Source organism: Ylistrum balloti, unplaced genomic scaffold (genome assembly GCF_031769215.1).
Source record: "Ylistrum balloti isolate Yb309-2 unplaced genomic scaffold, AGI_CSIRO_Ybal_v1 Utg370664, whole genome shotgun sequence".
NCBI lineage: Eukaryota > Metazoa > Mollusca > Bivalvia > Pectinida > Pectinidae > Ylistrum > Ylistrum balloti.
In genome coordinates, this window is record NW_026782402.1 from 278,381 (window position 1) to 306,123 (window position 27,743).

General features: G+C 34.1%; 1 protein-coding gene across 2 annotated transcripts; it reads right to left on the minus strand.

Moving 5' to 3' along the window:
- Window positions 1-531: 531 nt before the first annotated feature.
- Window positions 532-27,743, minus strand: LOC132557373 (phosphorylase b kinase gamma catalytic chain, skeletal muscle/heart isoform-like). 2 transcript variants are annotated; one of them, XM_060221869.1, is made up of 11 exons: window positions 27,694-27,743; window positions 18,443-18,811; window positions 10,006-10,181; window positions 9,026-9,080; window positions 7,286-7,351; window positions 6,774-6,846; window positions 5,146-5,236; window positions 4,170-4,414; window positions 3,424-3,504; window positions 2,789-2,833; window positions 532-2,392 (listed from the first exon to the last, which is right to left on the minus strand). In XM_060221869.1, exons 2-11 carry the CDS (start codon window positions 18,532-18,534, stop codon window positions 2,150-2,152), a joined length of 1,167 nt encoding a protein of 388 aa, XP_060077852.1. In that variant the 5' UTR covers window positions 18,535-18,811; window positions 27,694-27,743; the 3' UTR covers window positions 532-2,149. The 2 variants fall into 2 exon arrangements, with proteins under 2 accessions (XP_060077852.1, XP_060077851.1); XM_060221868.1 differs by lacking the exons at window positions 18,443-18,811; window positions 27,694-27,743 and adding an exon at window positions 13,094-14,169.

Genomic DNA, 27,743 nt, shown 5'->3' on the forward strand with positions numbered 1-27,743 from the left:
TGTGAAGAGGGACACAATTCTTACAGATGACTGAAATCGATCAGTATCAGCATCCGTGCGAGATAATACAACAGGATTGGCATTTCCCAAATTCTTATCCTTCAGTAAATATTTTTCATTTAATAACAAAACCTTTATTTCCACCAAATCTGGATAATACAGTTATCCGGGAATAAGCCCAGGGGGTCAAGTTCTTCTTGCTCAAAGTCCGGGGATTCTACTCTTATGCTTTCTTCCATAACGAGATACTTATACAAATGTATTACAGTACATTATACATTTATAACAACTGGATACACAACTTGTCAGTTATCTATTTTTCTGTATTTTAGCTACTAACTCCCAAGATTCAGGGTAATTATCATCAAGCGTACGTAGTTGCATTCCCAAGGGGTAGCAAGATCTTGGTTCTGAATTTCATTGTTTTCATACAATATTGCTTGCAATTAGTAGAACACAGGTTAAGCCAGTGCTTGTATCCTCGTCAAGTTCCAAAGACATCGTTAAACAAAAAATACAACAAAGCTATAATTAGTTTTTAAAGTTTTAATTTTGTCAACAGAAGCTTGTAGAAATCTCTTGGTTTTTTGGGGAGGACATAGCATATGAACAACTCTCACACACACACAAAAGCTAGCAGTAACAACATCTAATGCATATATCCTTCACAACTTGTAACATATCAAACTCTGTGCTAACCCCTCATCACAATCTACTAGCTAACAAGTCTGTCATTTCTATACAGAAGATTTCTATTTTATCTCGTCCAAAGAAGAAATGAAATCTAAATAAATGTCTTCCTATACTAAACCATCATTTCAATTGTATTTTCTTAGAAATCATTTCAAAACCATAACTTCATAAATTCCATTGAATTCAAATTATAAAATCTCTCCAACATTCCTTGATTAATTTGAATTTGAAGTCCACTGTTTTAACATAAACATGATTGTATCAGATCATATGCAATAAACAAAAATTTTTTTGTGTAGTTGTGGAGTTTTGGGGAAAAAATTCATGTTCCCTGATCAAATTCTGTATATCTGTAATGGAATTATATTTCTTTGCGGGAGAGTGAAATTCTGAGACAAACAGTAATCTCTGAGAGTACTAAATAGATACACATGGGATGATAAAACTGCATGAACAATAGGCTGCATTGAATACTGCGGAATGAGTTGTTGACCCTGATTAATAAATATTGGTACTTACTTCACCGGGTATTATCTACGGAGTAGGAAGACTTAATATCACAAAGTCATCAAAGAATCTAATTTCTCGGAAATCCACTGAGATTTTCTTAAGCAACAGATATTGGTACTAAATTACATACCAGATGTGTACAACGACAACTGACTTTCAAATCAGCTTGAAACAAAAGGGACTTTGTCAATGGCCAAGGCATCAACATACAGTGAAACTCTAATCAGTGATGAATTACCATGCAAACAATTAGGATAAAAATGACCCGAGATATCTTATCTCCAACAGGTCAGCACTTGACCTTTGACAGGTTACCATGGTTACAGAAGCAAAAGCAAAAATCTTTCTCCATAATAACAGTAATGTATACTGGTACTTGGATACTACAGGGAGTTTAAACATAACAAGCATGAGTTAAAATGAAAGAACAAAAAACGAGGTAACCCATAAATAAATCATTTAAATATTAGATAAACGAGCACATCACATTTCTAGGGATTCAACATCACTGAATTTAAGCAACACAATTGAAACCTGATAAAATAAACACAATTTAAAAATAGTCTATGTGTAAAACATGCAAGAATAGACGTGTACCATATTTAATGGGACTGGTAAATTCCTGAACATCAAAATGGAGGAAAACATAGAAAAATATCACATTTGGTTTGGTGTGTAGAAAAAGCTGGGAAATAGTCACTTCCATTCAGAGGAGTCTACTTTTACTATTCATATATCTAATCTGGCAAGGTAGAATTCTTCTTTTTCATTTCTTTAAAAGCAACACACCTGTGAACTTGCATTAAATCTGTGTAGCACAAAGTGCCATTCTCCTCAAACATTTATCCAATAAGAGAGCACTGTTTTTTTTCTAATTGTCTGATCACATCAGGCATATGGCCAACTAAGAAGCAGTAGTAATTTGCAGTCCTCCTGTCAAAAGTGATCATGAATCTTGGTGTTGTTCTTTCCAGTCATTGCGTGGGGCATGTTCAAACAGAGCAGCTCTGTTTTGATTGTCCACTTTCTTTACCCAGTGTCCGTACATTTTAAATGCACACCCATCGATGAGTTTGCGAAAGTTTTTAACACTATATGGATTTTTATTCATCACTTCACCAGATATAGGCGGAGGGTTGTTCTTGAAAAACCTCAAACGAAAGAAGAAGTTGATACAGATGACTGCAGCCTGAAAATAAAATTGTAAACATTTAAAAATTAATTATTGTGTATGGAAGACGTGAAGCAAACAAATAAATATACTTCTTACTGAGATCTAGAAATTAACAGATCCCAATTGGTGAACATCCCTCATTCAAAAACCTGACAACTGAATCTACTTGTTTCATTACCTGATTTGTCAAACAATTTGTGAGGAAGTGCAGAAAGAAAATCGTGAAAAAATGTGCCATTTCCGAAACTTAAGACATAAACTTCTCATAGATTTCTGACGGTTATCCTGTTATTGCTAAGGATAACTTTATCTCACGTTGGTTTGGGAAAGACAGCTGATACATGCTATAACGCTACTCAAAACTGGGTAGCGTTATAATTTTATGTAGTGTAACATATCACATCCACTTACCTTGAACTTTTTCTTTGCTTGGAATTTTACAACAGGTTTCACCTGCTACAAAAAAAAAAAAAACATCAATACAATTACATTGTGCATATTGCATTAAAAACTGCACTTTAAGTTTTTTCTATTTTTCAATTAATATGCAAGATTTTGAAATAAAATTGTTAATACATGTACCATTCACCAAAAAATCATATTTCTACATAAAATGTTCATTGATCTCCTATCATTGGTTTATATACATTTCAGATAGAAATAACCTACTATATAAAGTAAAGTACAAAGACAATGTCATTATCTATTAATTAATTATTTATAATAATTGTATTTAAACATACAGAAATAATAGGATATCACCTACACACCGGTTCACTGTTATACTGCAAAATCATTAATTCTTGTGGGGGATTATTTTCACTGATATCGTGGGTATTCATAATACACATATTGATATGTCTTCAAACAGTTGAAATCAGGTTACTGAGCAGTATTCTTTCACAAAATTTCAAATCCAGTGTCCATGAAATAGCAATTTTTTGAGAAACACTGTTAATTAAGGCCCCTGAAAATATATCCTTTTAAACTATATCAGATCCTTCCATTTTTGGGATGGTTTCTCTGTCAAAACTGTGTGTGCTTACCTCTCTTTTGAAGAATGGATGCTGCAAAGCTTCAGAAGCAGTTAGTCGCTTGACTGGGTCTATAACCAGCAATGATGCGATCTTGAAAAGAAAAAAAAATAGGTATGCAGTATTTTCAACAGGTTATCTTCTCTTTAAAGCACACTGCTCTCTCTGATGGTTGCCAATGTCTTAATGTACATTTGCTATATATACTGATGGTTTAAATATATCTTTCATAAAGTCGTGTTGTGAGGCATCATATCATAACAATCAGACAACTATGATACAACAAGATGCAGCACTATTGGATACAAAAACTTCTTTCACCATTTTTGTTAACTTTTGAAAAAACATAATTGACTGAAAATAACCTAAATTCCCATTGAATATCCTTATATAACAAAACAGACTGGTGTTTTCACTCATGCTTCAAAATCTGGAAAATCATCATTTCCTTATCCATGAAAATCTTGTAAAGGTTGTATTTATTAAATTGTTAAATTTTCGCCTTTTTTCTCAAAATTCTTAGCAAAAAGGGTGTATTTTTTGAGAAAATCTGAAACGAACAATTTTTGTTTTTTTATTTTCTTGATATTACATTTGTGTTTTGTTCCATCCATAACAGCAAACTTTACAGCTGACATTTAATGGGACATCTTTCAATATAATTATGTATAGGAGCGTAACCATCAGAAGTCTCTTAAAAAGTTGAAATATTAAAGAAAACATAACACAATCATGTATTCTGTGGGGATTTGACTCACCAGATCTTTAGGGGCCTGGCTGACATCATCCCACTCTGGACTTCCAAACTGGTAGTTAGCCTGCATAATCATTCGCAGCATCTGCATCTGTTTACGGTGCCAGAAGGGCGGTGCGCCACACAGAAGTGTGTACATAATAACACCTATGGCCCACATGTCAACCGGCTGACCGTACCCTGGTACATCGTCATACATAGACACTGACAATACCTCAGGTGCTAAATACCCTGGTGTTCCACAAAGCTCTGTGAAGTTGAAAATTACCAAAATAAATACTGGTAAAACAACATAATTACCACTACACAAAATACAAACACATAAAGAAAGACTTTTGTTCATCACATTGAGAAACAAAAAACACATGAATTCATTGTGGTCTGGTTCTTTCCTCTGACTATGGTCAAGTCACAGATGTCAAAGTCCTGCATTGATATTTACAAATCTGTTTGACTGAATCCATCTCTCTAATAAAAAGTTTACAAAATTGTACCTCGTCTTTGGACTATACAATTTGAATAGACTTATATACACAGCACCTAACTGTCATGGTTGCATTTTTCCCCATATGTATAGAAACAATTACAGTTCATGATTGAACACAAATCAATGATTGTGAATAAGACCTTTCAATACAAATTTAGAATTAGAAACAGTAGTGCCCACTAAAGAATAAAACTGTATCAAAGAGCTGTTTCATCCTTCTGAGACTCGTCAGTGATGTTACAGGCCTACATTCTAAAATCTTGGAGGCAACTGAGATAAATCAAAAATCACAAAAGCTAGATTGGGTCGAGCAATAATCTCCACATTTCAAAGAATTTCCAAAGAATGTCAAGTGTATATCTTATTTGAATAAATCATAACCTGGCATGCAGATAACTCATTTTTCCATACAAAATAACTAAAAATAAATAGTATCATTTTATATTTATCAATGGTCTGTTTGATAATGAGTTACTTCCCTTTGATCACTTACCACTTAATTCTTCATTGGGACTCAAAACTGTAGCAAAGCCAAAGTCCGACAACTTTAAGTTGAGATCATCGTCTAGTAATATATTTTCAGGCTGAAATAAATATAAAAATGAACAACTTTACATATCTTTTCAAAGAAATCCCTCCTTTCTTTAGAATTTAGAACATTCTTGGAAAAATATCCACGATCCAACATATACTGATGTAAAATGATTGTGTTTTGAATTTGATTTTGGTAGTGCTAAAAGAAGCAAAACAATTGATTTAATGAGTCAATTTGCCTCTTGGCCCTGGTTGATCAAAGACTGGTTAGAGATAACTAGTAGTTAGTGAAAAATGAACTAAAGAAAATCAGAAACATTCTTTTTTATGTCACAGTTATAGGTTTAATGAGACAGGTCAGACTGCTATTTTAAACATTCTTTATATGTTCAGTGGCAGTAATTTCAATGTTTCATTAACCACTGGTTAACACATAACTAACTTTTCAGCAACCTGGGCCAGAACATTTTTTTTTTTTTTTTAACGTTTAAAACTCGGATGTGAAGTCAACGTCTGTATTGTTGTATTGGTACGTTATATTTCATAATGGATACCTAAGAGTCCATTATTAACCAGAAAGTCCATTATTTTCCCTGTTATTGACAATCTGCCTTTGACAAAAACAAAACCTGATATGAAAATTAAGCATTCTAATATCACACATCTAGATTGTTGATATTTTTCATCAGAATGAAATGTTTAGTCTTGTTTCACAGTAATCATTAGCCAACAACATTTCATATTCAGTATCACAGGGACAACATTAAGTTAGAAAAATTATTTAATTTTGTGTGACTCAACTTCAAATATACCGGTTTTCCTAAATTTGTTCTTGGATTTTTATTGAAGTGTGTGGCCACTATCACTGAATACTGGAACAAAGAAACACCTGGTCCTGTCTGACGCCAAATTACAACCACAGCGTATCACAAACTTGTGAACAGCTATGACTCATCCTACCTTCCCACAGACAAACCAACTCAACAGTCAAACTTCAATTTACATTTTGATCATGTCCTGCTGTCGTGATTAATGAATAATCTAATATCACAGATGTCACTGTTCTTTGCGCTTCCTGAGAAGTTATATCATATCAGCTAAAAATTCACAAGGCTTGTGAACCAGTATTATACACTGACAAAGACCACAGGAGAGAATTTCCTCCTATGACACAGCTTGGGATATACATTGTACATGTGTGTTCTGTCGTTTAAGATGATTTAAGTCCTTCTACCATGTCGTTATGTAACAACCATATCACTTTGAAACACATGCTGACTGAATGACTGATGAATCAACAGATCTTGAGGGGAATATCTTGTTGTTGAGTATAAAAATATTCTTCCTTAAAAAATTGCTTGTTGTCCATGTTTCATTATTAATGCAAACAGAATTTGTGTGTTTAACTATTAATGCAAACGTGTATAGAAGTTGTGTCTCTTTATCAGTAATTAACTGTATATATATCTGTAGATATATAATACAATGAATCGGTTTTGATAAAAGTGGACAATTAACATGAACATGCGTCTATCTTTTACTACATCAACTTAACACAAAGTACGGTAAACTTTGTTAGTAATTTACCTTTAAATCTCGATGCACTATATTTTTCTTGTGTACAAACTCTACTGCTTCTAATAACTGTCTCATCACAATTCTGAAAACCACAATAAAACATGAATACAAAATGCATGCAGCCAGTAAACCCGACTTCCTCACCATTAAGAAATTATTACACATACATCTCTAAACAGAGATCCTACTTAATATACAATAACAGGTTGAAGGGATGTGTTATATTCCTGATAATTACAGAGGTCCTTTACCAGCATTTTCAGTCTGGCAGCAATGAATCACAAAGAAAATAAATACAGTGATATTTTTTGCTTAAAGCCAAAATTTGTACATGTAAAACCAAAATGAGAAAAAAAATCAGGAATATTATCCCATTTTTTTAAAAACTTTTACTAAGTTTCCAAATCTTATGTAGGCAATGACAGTTATAAAATTCAGACATAAAATTAAAAGTCACTAATAGGTACAACATTCTTGATTAGGTTTCTGTTGAACTAGAAACATTCTCCCTATTAACCTACCGTGTCCTCTTCTCTGATAAAGTTACAACTTGTGTGAGGTAGTCAAATAATTCTCCCTGTTTACATCTGTAACAAAAAACAAAATCATACTAAAAAAAGTAAATAAACATACATAAAAAATTATATTCTTTTCTCCCATTGTTTACTATGCTGTAATTTCCGTAATTGTACTTAGTAACCATCCATATAGAGATAAAAATGTAATAACTGTATTTTCTTGAACATTTTTTCCTATGATGGGTATTTAATACTACCTTTTGCTAATTGAAGATCTCTCACGTTTAAATTCCCTTTTCTTTTTCATAAAATCTCTCCATATTCTGGCCACTCTGTTAAGTTCCAACGATTTAATCTGTTTCGCCACTTTTCCTTCACGAAGTTTACACTCACTCAACACTGCCATTTTATAATTGTCAAGTTTTCAGGTAATATGACAGCATCGATAATGAATAAACAATTTCTAGGTATAGATCCAGATGATTTTTTTAGTACAGGAATGATTTAAAATCACACATTATACTGTTTTCTCACTGAATCGTCACAGAAATACACGATTCTCATCATACAGAAAGACTTCTTGAATCAAACAAACACAATGTAGTTATATTTCCACAGACATGTAAAGTGGATGTCCATGTACATATACCAATAACACTAGACCTTTAATCTGACTGACCTCCAGGAAACCCTTCCTCTAAATATAGCTGTGCTGACATATGGTCAGACAGGGGAGATGAGTGTGTGAGAGTATATGTATATATATATACACATAGGGTGTAATTATAGGTTTTAAAACACCTCCAGGCTCATTACATCATGCTGAGTGATTTTACACCACCTATAGAACATACATAAGCCCATTGGTCAGTGTGAATGGAGTTAAGGTGTTATATATATTAGTCAGGCCTGGGAGGAAGAGTAAACCTGCCAACAACAGATATACCAAATACTCATTGTTTCCTTGAAGCTGTGACATTATGTAATACTACACCTTATTATATTTTTACACTTTCTATGCTTCCTATATCACCCGTCACACTGGTACCAAAATGTTGCATCTAAATTACACCCTTATCATAGCCCTTTACATATAGTTGTACATTCACAAGAGATTACAATGTCTTCATGATTTCTGATACTTGTGTATTACTGAAAGCTTGAATATTGTATATACCATTATCATGCTGAACCTGAATATTCCCGATTTATTACATTTTTTCCAGTGAAATATAGAGAATTGTCTCATTGATAAAAGTGTTATTTTTCACTGGTGAAAAAAAAAAATTTGTTATTTTTCCCAGTGAAAAATAACTCTTTTTTAGACTTCAGCCAATGAAAAGCCTAGTCAACTTCCTTGTGATTTATTCTAAACATGACAGTGATTTGGCAATAAATTTCACTGGTCAATCTGCTCAGCCCTCCATAGGTATGAATCAATTCCTCTAATGTTTAACATAAAAAATATTGAACATTTACTTCATTTTAACATCAAAATGAAGCTTAATTGGAATTAATTGAAAATAGTCTCCTATATTATTTCATAATTACGCGATATTTTATAACTGATAAACAAAAACATATTTTTGAAGTCCTGTTAAAATATAAACATGAATGAGTTGTCCAAATGCATTGACAGTTTACCAAACAGACAACAAACAGAACAGGCCGAAACAATGATCATGTAGTAGTTTAAATAAACAAGACTCAATTAATTGGTTTTCAATTCAGTATTATACTTACAATTCAAATACAAGAAAGATGAAAGTGTTGGTTTCAAATGAGTCATGAAGTTCAACTGAAATGAATAAAGAAATAAAATTCAATGTATTCATAAAATAAGATATTTAATCTGCTGTCATGTCTACACAGGAGTGTTATCATTATAATGGTACACAGAAATGATTTTCTGTATGAAGCAGAGCATAGATGGATATCAGAGGATGTGTCATGAGCTACTGCCAGAATTAGCATATTTAAACCATATTTGTCTCACCTGTAAATATCTACAAAATCAAAATAGATTGAAATTAAATTAACATCAATATGTATCAAATAAAAAGCCCGTGTTACAGTTTTGCCTATCATTTTGGTTTTATAAAAAAGCAAATTAGCCCACATATAACACTAACTGTTATATCTATGCTCTGAACAGTTACTAATCTGTGCCCAAAATACCTACAGATAGGTTTGTGCCCAGAACACTTACTGATAGGTTTGTGCCCAGAACACTTACTGATAGGTTTGTGCCCAGAACACTTACTAATAGGTTTGTGCCCAGAACACTCACTGCTATGTTTTTGCCCAGAACACTAACTGATAGGTTTGAGCCCAGAACACTTACTGATTTGTTTGTGCCCAGAATACTTACTGATGTGTTTGTGCCCAGAACACTAACTGACAGGTTTGTGCCCAGAACACTAACTGATAGGTTTGAGCCCAGAACACATACTGATTTTATTGTGCCCAGAACACTTACTGATGTGTTTGTGCCCAGAACACTAACTGATTTGTTTATGCTCAGAATACTTACTGATATATTTGTGCTCTGAACACCTACTGATATGTTTGTGCCCTGAACACTTACTGCTATGTTTTTGCCCAGAACATTTACTGTTATGTTTGTGTCCTGAATACTTACTGATAATGTTTGTGCCCTGAACACTTACTGCTATGTTTTTGCCCAGAACATTTACCGTTATGTTTGTGTCCTGAATACTTACTGATATGTTTGTGCCCAGAACACATCTTGAGTATATTAATCTCCCTTATAGTGTCTTGCTTTGTCTGTTCTGCTTGATACTCTTCCTGTTTCTCTGTACTGATGTCAATGATTTTAACAGCATATTCCTTTCCTGTTTCCTTCTCCACACAGCGACGCACCACACTGCTCACACCCCTAAAACAAGCACAAGGATACTTCACAATTAGGCACCCACATCAAAATCATTCACAATGAGGAACCGACCTCACAATCATAGAAGACATACTGATGACAGCTGGAATAGAAAAATGCCTCAATCTTTTCCAAAGCCTATGAAGTCTGTGAAGTACTGGTATTGAATACAGGTATTATACAGGTCATGAAAGAGAAGAAATTTATCATAAAACCTCCCAAAATCATGTGTATCATATCTACTTTCCTTCAACACGAGATATTTTTTACCAAAGGATATACATTAGTTAAAACAAAAGCTATGTTACATCTCCAACAACACAGGTCAAAATTGCATGTTCATAAATTACTTGTATACCAATGTATTAGGGATTGAGAACTGTCAGAGGCTTCACCCACTCAAAAGCCTCTTAGATAATTTTCTAAATGATTTAAAATCAAATTTACAATTATTACCCACCAGGCTCATCAATGGTGTCGTCAGATTCATTATTCTCAATATATAAAGTTTCACTTCATCTGTTTTCCATAAGATCAGGAATTTTACCTATTATATCATTGTAGTAAAAGTTGAACAAAATCATGAGAATAAAAACCAGTTACAATAAATTTGATATTAAAATAGTCAAAAACAAAACATCTTAATTAATGATTCCATATTGTACTTTTGTCTTTTGTTGTCAAAATATTTTTTTTTTTAAACATTTTTCAAATTATGATTCATGTCTTTAACAAGGGAGTTAAGCACCACATGACTAAAACAAACATTACAAATACATATAAGCTATAGAGTAGCTCCCCTTTCAAAGTTAACCGACTTTAAGCTAACATATATACATCTAGAGACAAGAATACAATTTTTAGCTAATCAGGACTTAGGAATGGAACACACCCATTTCTGACCAATATCTGCCAGCCAATCAGATCAGAGGTTACATTCACACCCTAACTACAGCATGTGCCATATCTAGGTCATTCATTCCCAAACATAAACATTGCAGCCAAGTTAACAAAGGACCATCTGTTGATGGTGTTACAAATAGTTACTCATATATGTACAGTATAACAAAGACTTTTAAAAACTTAGTATTGTACAGATATCAAGGAATCAAACAATCAGATTAGAGACCTTATGACATACATACATAACCAGGTTTACGTCAAGTCTTTAGCACTCATGACACCTGAATTCTTGACCTACATATTTCACATAATAAAATAGCAATGCCCGTCTCAAGTTCAAGTTGACAGATCATGTGATCATGCCTCGCTATTCTTTTAAGTAACCTGCTATCAATATTACGTAACAGCTTCACTTCAGCTTTCAGAAAACACTCTGTATGTTTATACATATCTATAGTTAGGATAAGAAAAAGCATGACATCAGACATCATAAAAGTATTATATGACGTGAGAGTGCGATGTTATTTATAAACATCAGAGCTGCAGTCTCGTAGGGTTACTACTGTTGTGTTTGATTTATAAACACAAATACCTGGCATGTTTACAAGTAAAATTACCCATCCTACGCAATAGTAAAGATATACGAGACATTCAGTCAAACATATACCAGTACCATCATATCACTTGTACTCTTATCATCATTACATAAAGGCATCTTACTCAGAACCACTGACGTTTCTAAGATTGTCTGCTAAAGATTTTTTGTTTTTTGATTTGGAGGGAAGGGATGGGAGGGGGAAGGGGGATTCAAATTTATCTTCTATGGATACATAGAAAACTTTTAACCTGACATCAAAGGTTTTCTATATTTCTATGAATTGTGTTTAGAAATTTATGCGTACTGAAATTCTTAGGTAGAAATTCAAGGGGACTCTATACTTTTACAAAGTCTTTTCTAACTCATAACAAGGGTACCTGGAGTCTGAACAATTTGTGTCTAATATTAATGTCATAATCAAATTTATTAATGTATCAGTATACATACAAATATTGTCTGATCAACTAAAATTAAGAAACAACATACAGAATTAAAATTAAGTGAAACATGTTAAATTAGAAGATAATGATTGAAGAGAAAATGCTGAAAAATAATAAAGGCCTATAACTCATCTAAAAACTATCGAACGGAAATTCCGCTCAGTGATATACAATGTAAAGTCAGGTGTATTGTCTAAATGATACCAAAGAGAAGAGATGAAAACTGACAGAGGTGATATCTGGAAAACTTTATAAAGGGATTAAACAAGGGGCAATAACTCTTTTTTTTAAATTAGTGGAACCAAGTTTTTGTTTGAGAAAACTCAACTTTGTGCCAGTTGAAAATTAAGAGATAAGAATCTCCAGGTAAAAGATTTTAATGCATGAACAAATGGGATGGGCTGAACCATTTTTTATTTTTGCTTTTTGTCAAAATTTTTACAGTTGTTATGAACAGGGCCAAAGAGTTGCTAAATATCTGTTATCTTACAACATCTATTAATAACTCTCAAAGTTATATATAGAAGATATCATATGAGTTTTGATTCATATGAGAGTAATGAAACAAGACTTAGAATTTCAGTAATGTCATGTGAAGAAGGATTCTGTTTACCACATCGACAAATATTTGTGAAAACAGCACTTGATCAGACTAAACTGGCTACATTCTTACTCTATTCATAATTGTTGGTGGTGACATCATAATGCAAAGGACATCATGAAGCTATGACATAACAAAGGAAACCACGAGAGCCAATCGCAGCCCTATTAGGTCATATCACCACACATTAAAAATAACAAACAATTATATAATGGGCGTTATCACATAGATGACCAGTTAGTTATATATAAATTTATATACATACATGTGAATGTTTTATATATCAATTGTATACATTTCAGAAAATGAATTTTCTTTGTGAGTATCTTGGCTAGAGTTTATCATGAAGTAACTGTATCTCATACATACTTACACTCCACAAATATCATCCAAAGCAAACTTAGAAGTCTCACAATTTGTTTCAAACACTTTGACATATCTTTCTTCACTGGACTGTTCATAATTCTTGGTTGATGAAGTTTTCTTTTGGTCCTTTCTGGATTTAGTCACTGACTGATCCTTACGATCAAAGTTGTCACCATTTTGCTGGGCCATACATCTTTGGTCTTTCCCATCTCGGTGGATCACATTCTCAACATTTCTCCTAATGTCCTTTACACTGAGTTGTCTTTCCTTGTCACACGTTTGCCTGCATTTTTGTTTATCAGTTTTTGTTCTGCGTTTGTTTAGATCGTGAACCCAACCACAATGGCTACACTTGATATCCTTTCTCATTAGAAACTCTTTGTTTCCAAAAGACCCCTTGAGTAACAGGATTTTTCCGTCACCATCAGAGGTGAAGGATAGGGGATTTTCATTGTATCTCCCCATTATTAGATACTAAGGCAACTACCAAAGCACACAACCTTTAAATACCGCAAGATGATTAAAATTGGAATAGAATTTAACAAGTCTACAGTCTTTAAACCGTTTGAAAATTTACACCAATACAGATTTGAGATTTAAGTCCATGGTGAGAAATCCAATGTCTGACATCAGTTTATTGATAAGACAGGATACCAGATTGTCTCCATTTACACAAATCTACCTGAAAATGGTTCCGTATGTAGTTCACACTCAAAATTACCATATGTTTCAATACAATTATATGTAATCCAAATATCACCAGATTCACAACACAAGATCACAATCCAAAACAACCCAACACAATCACTACACCACTGAACACATAATACAACTGCTCGTCCAGTGTTATTGATTGGGACTGTATACCAACACGCCCCCACTAGGACAACAAACTTTGGTGCCAATTACATCAGCGTACAAGTGCACCGGTACGGTATATTGTCCTTAGGTAAAGTCACACTGCAGGTATATAGTTAAAGTTGTATATAATATCTGGCATCATGATCCACAGTCATCCACATGCTGACACAAACCTCTTATTAAAAAATTATACATCTATGTACATGTACTTAAATTTTTCTAATGCCACCATGTGCTCTTGGTTATTAAGTACGTAAGTAGTGTAGCCCAGACAAATTATAACTGAACAATCAGACTTATCAGAGTTTTTTCCTCTCATCATCTACTGTACATTGGGATGTCTGCAGATTATGCCAGCTCTCACCTATATGTGATCGTGCCCAGGTCATTAAATAAGCTTACATAACCAGTTTTAAGTGTCTAGCAGATTACACTCACTTCAATATATGTTATTAACAAATAAATTTAATTTCTATTGAACAATATTGTCTTTCTTCAATATATGATTAAGTAGGAGACTCTGAAAGGGATATAAACAGTGGTAGACTAAGAAATTGTATGACCCACTGACCCAGTCAAGTCACGTTTTCTTCCATGTGCTTCTGGTGGTTTAAATATAGAACATACACAGCACATTGTAATATGCCAGCTTGCAGTATATGTGAATAGATATTTAGTGAGCATTTCTACAGTACTATAATGTTTTTAACAGTAAAGATATATTATTGTCAGGAACTATTTTTTTTTATTTCATAACTTTGAGCAGTGAATATTATATTAAGCCATTAACAATTCATAAATATATTAAAAACATGTCAAAATTGTTTCCAGTGAAATCTTGAGGATTATTATAATTCATCTGAAGAACCTTCTCTGTATATGTAAACCGATTAAAATCAGATGAATAATGATGTCATTCTTCATTATGAATAATGAAACGGACATGTATATGTCACATTGACCCAGCCATGTCACGTTTTCACAATGTGCTTCTGATGGTTTAAATATAGAACAAGCACAACACATTATCATATGCCAGCTTAGACATCTAGAAGAAAAATGAAGGAATGCATGTTAGGATGCATACAGCAAAACTTGTATCTTATGCTGGTAATCTTTTATTGAAAATTATTAATCAATATCAAATGATTAAGTCAAGGAAAGACATATACTGATATATTTGATAAGAATATTTAATATATACAGTTAAAACACATCCGGAACACCTCCGGATTTCCTTGCAGAAACAGAAGAAAGGCCTGAGGTATTCCAGATGCAGTTACATGTTATAAAACATATCCAGTGAAATCTGCACTATCTACAAACTCAATTAAGATAAAGACAAAGAAAAACTACCTTATTAGCTAATTCAAGTAACTTGATCAAAACAATAATTTTACCTTGATGTTTTAGCTGACAGAATTCTATACAGAATGAACGATGACCACTAGGTCAACAGAGGAGAGATGAATTCCAGTGACCTTACATGTGTTAATATCTAACAATCATAAACATGTAATTTTTAATGTCATTTTCTTGTTCATTTAATGCCATACTGAAAGCATCTATTTGAATACTGACATCTCTAACAAATACTGCTTTAATTCCAAGCACCTGTGATTTCCATCAATAACAGTCTGTGATTTGTGGTTTTGTCCTGATTTTTCATGGATTTCTTCTGTCTTATCAAATACAATATACATATTACATTTGAGGTGGGCATAATGTACAACACATAAGAAAAGGATATATCATCATAAAGGCATTTTTATTAAGTTTATGTCAAATACAGGTAATAGAGGTAACTAAATGTATACCATATTCAACAAATATGTCCCTGCCCACAAATAAGCCCTGTCTACATTTTAGCAGAATCATCAATTTTGAAATAGTATGCTGCAAGTAATTAAGAAATAATAACCCTGCCACCATCTTTAATACTGAACTTTTACATTAAGGGACAAGACTATAATATGACAATATCACCAATGATATATATATGTAAGTATCAGGAAGGTGTAAGTGAAGTGACGTTAAAACCTGGTGCTCATAAGAGTGCTAAACATCGATGATCCATGACATAACAAGTCTGCTATTATGACCTTTTGACCTCTCTGGAAACCATACATAACATACAAGTTTATTCATCTAAATAACAGGTTTAGTGTTAGCTATTACAACCTCTGGGCCTTAAAGCAGTCCATACAATGTACAGATAAAAATTCAAAGGACCTGGTATACTGCCTTCAGCTAAATGTAAATGATTGGCAGTAACTGACCAATAAATACTTCAGCTACTGACTCACTCCACATGGATAACATGCTTTGACATCAATATACAGGAGGCCTATGGGTCTAAACTGTCACCTGATTAATCTCAAACAAATTTCAACTGCAAACCCATAATATTATAAGTTACATTAAATTGGTCTCATTGTTAATCTCCTTGCGAGATTTTGATGATATAAAACTGCATACAAAGTTTCATCAAAATCCATTTATATTTACTCAAGGTATCAAACCAGAGGCTTTGGAAACAACAGACAGAAATGTCAAAGGGATCTTTACCCCTTCTGCACTTTGATATCTATTTCATCTCTTTTAACTTTTTATCTTACCTGTTGCTCATCATTTCAGAAAATTTGAAAACTGCTCTGAGAAAATAATAAACTTTGACTGTCTAATCCAAGATGATCACTTGCCTGCCAGTTTGTTTTGCTGATCATTGCAAAAATCAAAAGGACAAAACTGGGGAGCATGATGGACCTATGAAATCTGAGAAAGATTTATAAAGAAGCGCCAAAGAAATATCAATAATGAATTTTAGCTTAAGTCCAAGAAGGCGACCTGTCATCTTTCTTTTTTCTCTCTCTGAATGCAGTCCTAAAATTAAAACAGACCATTTAATTACCATGGGGAACCTTTGCATGAAAATTTGAAAAAGATCTAGTAGTTATCAAGAAATAAAAATCATAATAGCCATAATTATCAAACTTTTACAGTCAAAATTCAAGATGGCTCCCTGTCAACCAATTTGTTTTTCAGATCAATCCTAAAAGGCACAATTAGGGACCCAGGGGAACCTACATGTATTTGTGAAATCTGAGAAGATCCATCCAGTACTTATACAGTCAGTACCCCTCAAGAAATAGTCATAAAGTAATGGCTGCCTGTTTTTCTGGTCAATACTGAAGGGCACAACTAAGGACCAACAGAAGCTTATTATGAAATGTGAGAAAGATCCATCAAGTACTTCATGAGAAACAGTGATAACAAACTTTCATTGTCAAAATACAAAATAGCCACCTTTTGGCCTTTTTGTTTTCTCAGTCAGTCTCATTTTAAAGGCCACAACTAGGTTTCAAGAGGGACTTGCACATGTACATCAAATTTGAGAAATATCCTTCCAATTCTTCTCAGAAATAACAAGAATTGTTTACTGACAAACAGACCATGGACCATGAATCATGGACTATGGACAATTTGAACAAACTCAAATCCTCAACAAAATATGAACAAAAGAAATATTTACACAGACTCCTGAAAAAGAACAATGAGAATTGTAAATCTTAGTCAATCCAAGTGAGTGACGTCTCTTCCCAAGTTAGAACAAGACAACAACAATGGAACCTCAAAACGAGCAAAAAACTTCAGACTGCAGAAGGAAACTTCACCCATCAACATGTTAACATCACAGATTGGTGATAAGGGAATGTTGCAATCCAGAAATGCAAAGTCAAAAAAGAGAAATTGAAATCATCATATCTATCATAAAGCCTGGTAGAAAGTTGTCCCTTGAATAATGGCCTCTGTTACACAGATTAACATGACCAGTACTCGAACAGGAACAGTGCGCGAACACTTGGATATATTTTCAGTTCTCATTCCACAAAACAATAGGTTTTTTCACGCATGATGTATGGTAATTATGGGGTGTCTTAAAACTTGTCTACCTATTATAAGAAAAGCTATTTAACTACCATGGTGATATTAATCCAGCACGTGACTGCACAGCCAATCGTGCTGTATGTGATGGCTGTCAAAATAAACATCAGTTCCTATAAAATTTGCATTCTTGTTCTTTTTTTTTTCTTCCCTACTTTGCATGCTGAACTTTAATTTCAGGCATCAATTCTTAAAAAGAAACCATTTTCTTTATTTTCGTATATTTTTACAACATTATCCACCTAGAAAAGTCTTTCCTATTTCTGTGTAGATGATGTTTTTGGTATCTAATGGGTTTCGTGTTCAAGCATAAGTTTCAACTTCCATTATAAAAACTATAAACTGCCGTTAGCTGAAAAAAGTTCATGACATGTCTTTCCTAAGTTTCCAAAAAAATAATTGAAATCATTCACAAGTATCAAAACAGCAAAAAACTATGTTATGTGTTCCAGCACAGGATAGGTGAGTCTTTGAATGTGAGGAAAAATTAGATTGTTCCAATCACAGCTAAAAATGTTCCAACTAAGTTCCTTGAAGTATGTTCACCTACCTTCCTAGTTGTTCCTTTGGCTCATATCGAGCGTAGAATCCTTTAGCCACTTCCTGTGACGGTAGTTCAGAGTCAATTTCATCCTTTGCCATAATGAAAGTTCGATGTTGCAGCAAGAGTTATTGATATCCAGAAAACGTGTCAGGGTGAGAGCTAAAATCTACTTCTATAATACTGTACCATATACACATTATAACAGTCAGTGTACATTATTTAGTACATGTAAATTATCAATAATGTCCCTACATATTGATATTCTTGGAATGTTTCAAATAGAGTTGTCTCCCATGTCTTCCTGATTAGGCTGGGCTAATATGTGTAAGATGACTATGGAAACGTCACATCACTGCATAAATGGAAAGCCATGATCTGCAAAAAAATAAGGAAACAAATGATTAATATATGAAATACTACATGTATGTGTGAAATTATAAACTGTAATTTTTTTCACTATAATTTTCATTTTTGATGTACAGACACCTTATAATTAGTATGGTGTAAAAACACTTGTGATTCTGCACCCTCAGGTAATATGTATAACCAATTAATATATCATCACCAATTGATTCTTTGCATATACTAAATCTGATAGAATCCTTCATCCCCTTGGAGGTGTTACAGGGGGATCTCAGCCTGGAAAAAGATAATTAAACTGACAAGGATTGCAGGGTATTTGCAACTTAATAATCTTTTCCTGAAGGTTGAGATCTCCTTATCTCACCAACTAAAGGATGGATGATTATTTCTCTCTCATCCCGCGGGCTTAATTGATGTGTTTTTGGTTAAAAACTTTGTACATATGAAAGGGTTATTGAATTTTCGACATGATGTGGATCATTACTGTGATGTTAAGTTATTAATAGGGACATTCCCCAGTCTGAACAGTAACAAAAGACAAGAAAATCTCACAAAATCAAGTCCTGGTTAAGTAAAATCCTCGTCCATCAACAACATGCTTTATCTATCAACTAGCAGCTTGGTGCACATGCCATAAAGACACAGTGTAGATTACTTGGGTGATGTCTTTGGGTATGTTTAGGTATACTGAAATCTTATGAATACATTGACATAGGCACCAAATCAACATTTGTTTGATTGGCTATTCTTTTAAAAAATTTTAATTTTCCTTATCTGCAAATAAACACATAAGTCTGTTATCATTGACAAGTAGACATTATATGCACTATACATGTTTATATGTCATGTATCTCTATATCATTATGTCAGTGGCACAGTATTACCAACAGCCTGACAGTCTATACAGTCACTATCTTTATCATTATGTCAGTGACAAAGTTTTACCAACAGTCTGGCAGTCACTATCTTTATCATTATGTCAGTGGCACAGTTTTACCAACAGCCTGACAGTCTATACAGTCACTATCTTTATCATTATGTCAGTGACAAAGTTTTACCAACAGCCTGACAGTCTATACAGTCACTATCTTTATCATTATGTCAGTGGCACAGTTTCACCAACAGCCTAACAGTCTATACAGTCACTATCTTTCTCATTATGTCAGTGGCACAGTTTTACCAACAGCCTGACAGTCTATACAGTCACTATCTTTATCATTATGTCAGTAGCACAGTTTCACCAACAGCCTGACAGTCTATACAGTCACTATCTTTATCATTATGTCAGTGGCACAGTTTTACCAACAGCCTGACAGTCTATACAGTCACTATCTTTATCATTATGTCAGTGGCACAGTTTTACCAACAGCCTGACAGTCTATACAGTCACTATCTTTATCATTATGTCAGTGGCACAGTTTTACCAACAGCCTGACAGTCTATACAGTCACTATCTTTATCATTATGTCAGTGGCACAGTTTTACCAACAGCCTGACAGTCTATACAGTCACTATCTTTATCATTATGTCAGTGGCACAGTTTTACCAACAGCCTGGTCTATACAGTCACTATCTTTATCATTATGTCAGTGGCACAGTATTACCAACAGCCTGACAGTCTATACAGTCACTATCTTTATCATTATGTCAGTGGCACAGTTTTACCAACAGCCTGACAGTCTAGTTTTACCAACACAGTCACTATCTTTATCATTATGTCAGTGGCACAGTTTTACCAACAGCCTGACAGTCTATACAGTCACTATCTTTATCATTATGTCAGTGGCACAGTTTTACCAACAGCCTGACAGTCTATACAGTCACTATCTTTATCATTATGTCAGTGGCACAGTTTTACCAACAGCCTGACAGTCTATACAGTCACTATCTTTATCATTATGTCAGTGGCACAGTTTTACCAACAGCCTGACAGTCTATACAGTCACTATCTTTATCATTATGTCAGTGGCACAGTTTCACCAACAGCCTAACAGTCACTATCTTTCTCATTATGTCAGTGGCACAGTTTTACCAACAGCCTGACAGTCTATACAGTCACTATCTTTATCATTATGTCAGTGGCACAGTTTTACCAACAGCCTGACAGTCTACAGTCACTATCTTTATCATTATGTCAGTGGCACAGTTTTACCAACAGCCTGTCACTATCTTTACATTATGTCAGTAGCACAGTTTACAGTCACTATCTATCTTTATCATTATGTCAGTGGCACAGTTTTACCAACAGCCTGGCAGTCACTATCTTTATCATTATGTCAGTGGCACAGTTTTACCAACAGCCTGGCAGTCACTATCTTTATCATTATGTCAGTGGCACAGTTTTACCAACAGCCTGACAGTACCAACAGTCTATACAGTCACTATCTTTATCATTATGTCAGTAGCACAGTTTCACCAACAGCCTGACAGTCTATACAGTCACTATCTTTATCATTATGTCAGTGGCACAGTATTACCAACAGCCTGGCAGTCACTATCTTTATCATTATGTCAGTGGCACAGTATTACCAACAGCCTGACAGTCTATACAGTCACTATCTTTATCATTATGTCAGTGGCACAGTTTTACCAACAAAGTCACTATCTTTATCATTATGTCAGTGACAAAGTTTTACCAACAGCCTGACAGTCTATTCAGTCACTATCTTTATCATTATGTCAGTAGCACAGTTTCACCAACAGCCTGACAGTCTATACAGTCACTATCTTTATCATTATGTCAGTAGCACAGTTTTACCAACAATGTGACAGTCTACATTCAATGTCTTTATCATTACGTCAATGACAAAACCAGCAATCTGCAATTGTTTTCCTATCCATTATCATACAACCTGTAATTTATGTGGTGCACTCATATACACCTTACCTAAATATACAGCTGGGATAACTCTATGTTAACGCTTTTACACTTTCTTACACATTATGGTGGTTAATTACCTCCCTTAGAGACTCATCATAAGTGTATTCCAATCCATCATATATGTTATAACCTTCCCATGTGGTACATGTATATTACACACTTGTAAATCTTGGCTTACACATTGCAGTTTACAAGACCTTGTTCCTTGTTTACAATTACATAAGTGAATTTTCAGTCGTCTTGACATGGAATTCATAATATTTATAATAATGAACTCAGGGTAAAGAACTTGGGTATACTCTGGAACAAACATATTTAATTTGTTGATTCTATATATATTTACAGCATCTCTGATCTGCAGTAGATCAACGTGGGCAGCTTCATTCAACAGTTATTGTTGTTCATTGTACCATTTAACAGATCATAACACTGAATCTGTTGATTTTTTTTCAGAAATAGACGGATGGGGGTGAGGAGGGTGGGGCTGGGCCACTAAATGTGACATTCATCTTTCTAAATACAATATTATCCTAACGGATTTTACATGAGTACAATCAATTAAAGAAAAAAAAATCAAAGAACTTTTCATTCTACCAATTTAAGTCTCTTGTGAGGTAAAACATAAGATCTGTGACAACTTTCTTTCATTAAATTACATGTGAAATGGTAACAAATGTAAGATTCTGTTTATCAGATAATTTATAATTTGCAGAAGCATTCATGAAACAATCAATATGGACTGATACATAATCTGAAATGTGATCATTTTCAAACCCCACGTATATCTCTCTTTTTGATTAAAAAGCTAGTGCAAAATATGAACAAAAGAAAGATTTACACACTGACTCCTGAAAAAGTACAAGGAGAATGAGACCAGGTGTTCCAGGAGAATAAGCATCTTCTGCTTCACTGACGACACCTGCCATGTAAACCTTGGTCAATCCAAGTGAGTAAACCTTGGTCAATCCAAGTAAGCAATGTCATGTTCTCAAATGAGAACAAAGAATATAACAACAGAACCAACAGGCAAACTATCTAGCATCAAAAACGTCCAGCTTCATGTTACACAAAGAAATAGAATGTTTCTCAATGAGATCACTATTGCGACCATAACTTCCTGATAATTTTCATCAACCTGCATCTTTTGAACCCTTGTGTTACGAGTTTGTCAGTCAGTTGATGACCTCTTGCATGAAAACAGTGATAATGCGAACTGGACCATGATATCAAATCAACTATGACAAGTGAATACCATAGGTTGAAGATGCAGGGATATTGCTATTCTGAAATGGAAAATTCTATTGAAACTATTGATTAACATAAATCAAAACAACAGTAAGCATAAAAACACCTCTCCTGTGATCAGTTTGGACAGAGGAAATTAATGGGAATAATCCCAGCCAATATAAATTTCAGTGCATCATGAAATCCAGAACTGAAGGATCACTGGATCTTAGATTTGATACAGAATATTGGATAAATACACAAGAGTACATGCTGTTCTTTATAATTTCCGCTGGGGTTACAATTCTAATAATTCAATTGGCTTTTTTCTGTATATTTTATAATTTACACAAATATTTTATTCTTTTCTGATAACAACAATGCAAACTGGTAAAAACAAAATAAGGACTGTGTGAATGTTTATAAATCAATCTAGCTTGAATTTTGCAAATTTAATATATATTTATTGGTCAACTGAGGTGTACAATTTCCATAAGAACACAAGCAGATGATTTTGTACAATTTTCTTCAAAAGTATTGTATCAAATCCAAGCTTGTTTGGAATATCCCTATAAGTAAGTTTTGAATTTTAATCAAAAGAAGAAATTTCAAAATTTCTATGTCCTTACCTTTTCTGTAAACAGTCTGAACGATATGGAAACAATTAGTTTCGGGTAAATACAACATTTTGTATTCCATGGGTAATATATATTTATCTAAGTTCAGAGTTCAGCTTTATTCAAATGAATGTATGATAAAAACATTGCTTACACTTGAGATATCGAAGAAATACACAAACCAACATTATTTATTATAAATAGGAAAATTTTCTTAATATTCTAATATAAGATATCAATGATTTTCTCTAAAAAAGTATATCATTTGGGTATTATATGATCACATAAGATAAGATACTGTCCACCATACATACCTTTCTGATTCATGATCAAGGCATTTGGTTGGTCTGTAGATGTTTACATAAACTGGCCTTGGTCAAAATGACCTCACTGATACAGTCTGACCAGTGGAGGTCATATCTAAGTCAATAACATACAGGCATCAGACAAACAAACAGTCACCATGAGGCCTTTAAGACCTGTATGTATATCATTTACAAAACTACTGAAGACAAACTACATCATTGATCAGCCATTTCAGTCTGGTTATGACAATAATACTGATTTCCTCCCACAATTAAACCCCTCATTCACTCCGAAAGTTTCACCTGTGCTAACAACAGTGATTAATATATGTTGAAATAACTTGTTTCACAATTGTTGTACTACATATGAAGTGTGTATCTTTTTTTCTTTAAATAAGAAATGTCACATATAAATACCTCTGTAAACTTCATCACTTCTGAAGTATACATACCCGGGTAAACTTCATCACTTCTGAAGTATACATACCCGGTTAAACTTCATCACTTCTGAAGTATACATACCCGGGTAAACTTCATCACTTCTGAAGTATACATACCCGGGTAAACTTCATCACTTCTGAAGTATACATACCCGGGTAAACTTCATCACTTCTGAAGTATACATACCCGGGTAAACTTCATCACTTCTGAAGTATACATACCCGGGTAAACTTCATCACTTCTGAAGTATACATACCCGGGTAAACTTCATCACTTCTGAAGTATACATACCCGGGTAAACTTCATCACTTCTGAAGTATACATACCCTGGTAAACTTCATCACTTCTGAAGTATACATACCCGGGTAAACTTCATCACTTCTGAAGTATACATACCCGGGTAAACTTCATCCCTTCTGAAGTATACATACCCGGGTAAACTTCATCCCTTCTGAAGTATACATACCCGGGTAAACTTCATCCCTTCTCAAGAATACATACCGGGGTAAACTTCATCCCTTCTCAAGAATACATACCGGGGTAAACTTCATCCCTTCTGAAGTATACATACCCAAGTAAACTTCATCACTTCTGAAGTATACATACCCAGGTAAACTTCATCCCTTCTGAAGTATACATACCCAGGTAAACTTCATCACTTCTGAAGTATACATACCCAGGTAAACTTCATCACTTCTGAAGTATACATACCCAGGTAAACTTCATCACTTCTGAAGTATACATACCCAGGTAAACTTCATCCCTTCTGAAGTATACATACCCAGGTAAACTTCATCACTTCTGAAGTATACATACCCAGGTAAACTTCATCACTTCTGAAGTATACATACCCAGGTAAACTTCATCACTTCTGAAGTATACATACCCAGGTAAACTTCATCACTTCTGAAGTATACATACCTGGGTAAACTTCATGATCATCACTTATTGAAGTATACATACCCGGGTAAACTTCATCACTTCTGAAGTATACATACCCAGGTAAACTTCATCACTTCTGAAGTATACATACCCCGGTAAACTTCATCACTTCTGAAGTATACATACCCTAGTAAACTTCACCACTTCTGAAGCATATATACCCGGGTAAACTTCAAGATCATCACTTCTGAAGTATACATACGTGGGTAAACTTCATCACTTCTGAAGTATACATACCCGGGTAAACTTCACCACTTCTGAAGCATACATACCCGGGTAAACTTCATGATCATTACTTCTGAAGTATAAATACCTGGGTAAACTTCATCACTTCTGAAGTATACATATCCCTGTAAACTTCATCACTTCTGAAGTATACATACCCGAGTAAACTTCATCACTTCTGAAGTATACATACCCAGGTAAACTTCATCACTTCTGAAGTATACATATCCCTGTAAACTTGATCACTTCTGAAGTATACTATACACCTAAAGATAACGTTCATTGATGCAGACTCTTCATTATATATATATATATAACTGTTTATTTCTAACATTCAATGTAACACTGCGACATCATGTAGATTCTCTTCATGCCTACAAGAACATTTTCCCAAATATTTATTCTGAAACCTAAAATGTAGAACAGTAACCCTCCAGTCATGACAAAAAAACCTGCATACAGGATTTTTTTTATCACATTCTTGCCAATAAATACAAAGATGATAAGTTACAGGAGAATTTGGATGGTTGTAGTGGTAGGTATGTAATTTAGGGTAATTGTGGAGAAGTCCATTAATACCATGGAGTGGAGCCAAACCTGTGTTTTACTTTTAATGCAGGCCAAAAAAAATATAGGTTTCAATTAACTATGAACTGTCTTGCTGCACGTCCATGTACATGTTTAGTGTCAGCCTTGTTTCTGATTGTATCAGATTTCTCAGTTTATCATATTTCTCTGTCTGTTTAGTCTTCAGTACAGGGATGTCTTTTAAATGACTGATCTGAAAATTATTTTACAACATTAAAACAAATTTCTCTACATGCAGCTGGGATAAGAGTATTAAGACCACATTTTGGTTTTTTTTTCAGAGAGAGCTTTGACAGGAAATGTGATACTTAAACAATTACAGTCAAAGAGGTAACTCCTTGCGTTTTGAAAGTCTACCTTAACTCATAGGAATAATATTTTCACTGGAGGAGGTGAAAATCATTTTAATGACAATACCAATAGACAAAAATCCCTCAGAAGTATTATAGCAGGGCTCTCGATCTGCCAAATTTGGGGCCGATATTCGGGCCTATTCCCAATGCAAAACAGTATCTTTTTTTCCCAATTTAGACCTCAAGTTTTCCCAACTCTAAGGAAAACACCATTATTTTTTCCAATTCTGAGGAAAGCACCATTATTTTGCCCAATTCTAAGGGCCCCGGGCCCCAGTCTCAAAATGGGGTGTGAGGGCCCTGTATAGAAATGTATTTTAACTAAAATTCCATGCAGTTTAGAGTTATTGTCTACTTGTTACAAGGCATTGAATACGTGAAGATATTCAGATTTCAGACCTTACTAGTCTCCGCTAGTGAGAATTCCCCTTTAGTCGTGTGGTAGAGTGTCCTGCTAGAGATCAAAAGGTCACTAGTTCAAGATTTGGTGGTGTTGACCATTCTAAGGAATTAAGCAATGAAAAATTGATATTCTTTCTTCAAGTCATGTTCAAGTGTTGAAGTTGAGAGTACAGGTCCCCGTTACTAGCCTCAGCTAGTGGAAATTTCCCTTTAGTCCAGTGATAGTGTCCAGCTAAACGGTTGTTAGTTCCAACCCCAGCGATAGCAAGGTGTTTTTATAACTCTTTTCTATTACCTATAGAGCTTAGTCTATGTACCCCATGTTGTTCAGTCATGTCTACTAAAAACGTTTCACAGATTAAAGAGAACATCCAAGTAGATTAGTAAAAATGAGACCCTTAGTCTTGGATTTGGTTGAGATTAACAGTCAATGTGTTATGGATAAATGATGAGTCAGTATATCTATGATACAGTTCTACTTTCCAATGGTAGACCCTGTGACCCAATTGTGTGCATGTTGATGATAAACAATATATACATAATTACGTCAGTTTTGTAATGGTTTCGTTTCTACGTATAAATGGCAGACCAGTGACCGTGTTCCTACTACCATTACAACGCCAACAGCATGCTTAAACAATTCTTCGGGGGTTTGGTTATTAAATCATTCAGCATTCTCGTTGTCAATGTGTTCTTCGCGAGAAATGTCTGACATGATCAAATGCTCAAGGTGATGCACGTGTGTTCTGCTGTTCAGTGCTGCTGCCTTCACTCGGCACAGTAACAACAAACAACTGTTCTAGCCTTCTGCTGTAACATCCTAATTCGCCTTTTACCTCCGATGTGTCAGATATGATATATTTATCATATTGTAGTACCATATCATAATATAAACAAGTTTTGTTGACATACTTACATCTGTTTTGGGTTTTTTGACGCATCCGTTTTTGTCGACTGCCTTTTCCG

What these genes read in the sequence shown, in the direction of transcription:
- LOC132557373 (XM_060221868.1), bottom strand. Translation starts at nt 13,551, where the DNA reads ATGGGGAGATACAATGAAAATCCCCTATCCTTCACCTCTGATGGTGAC. An exon ending in ATCTTTCTTGTATTTGAATT is followed by an intron (nt 7,352 to 9,025) that starts GTAAGTATAATA and finishes TTTTTGTTACAG; the next exon opens with ATGTAAACAGGGAGAATTAT. An exon ending in TAGTGCATCGAGATTTAAAG is followed by an intron (nt 5,237 to 6,773) that starts GTAAATTACTAA and finishes TATTTATTTCAG; the next exon opens with CCTGAAAATATATTACTAGA.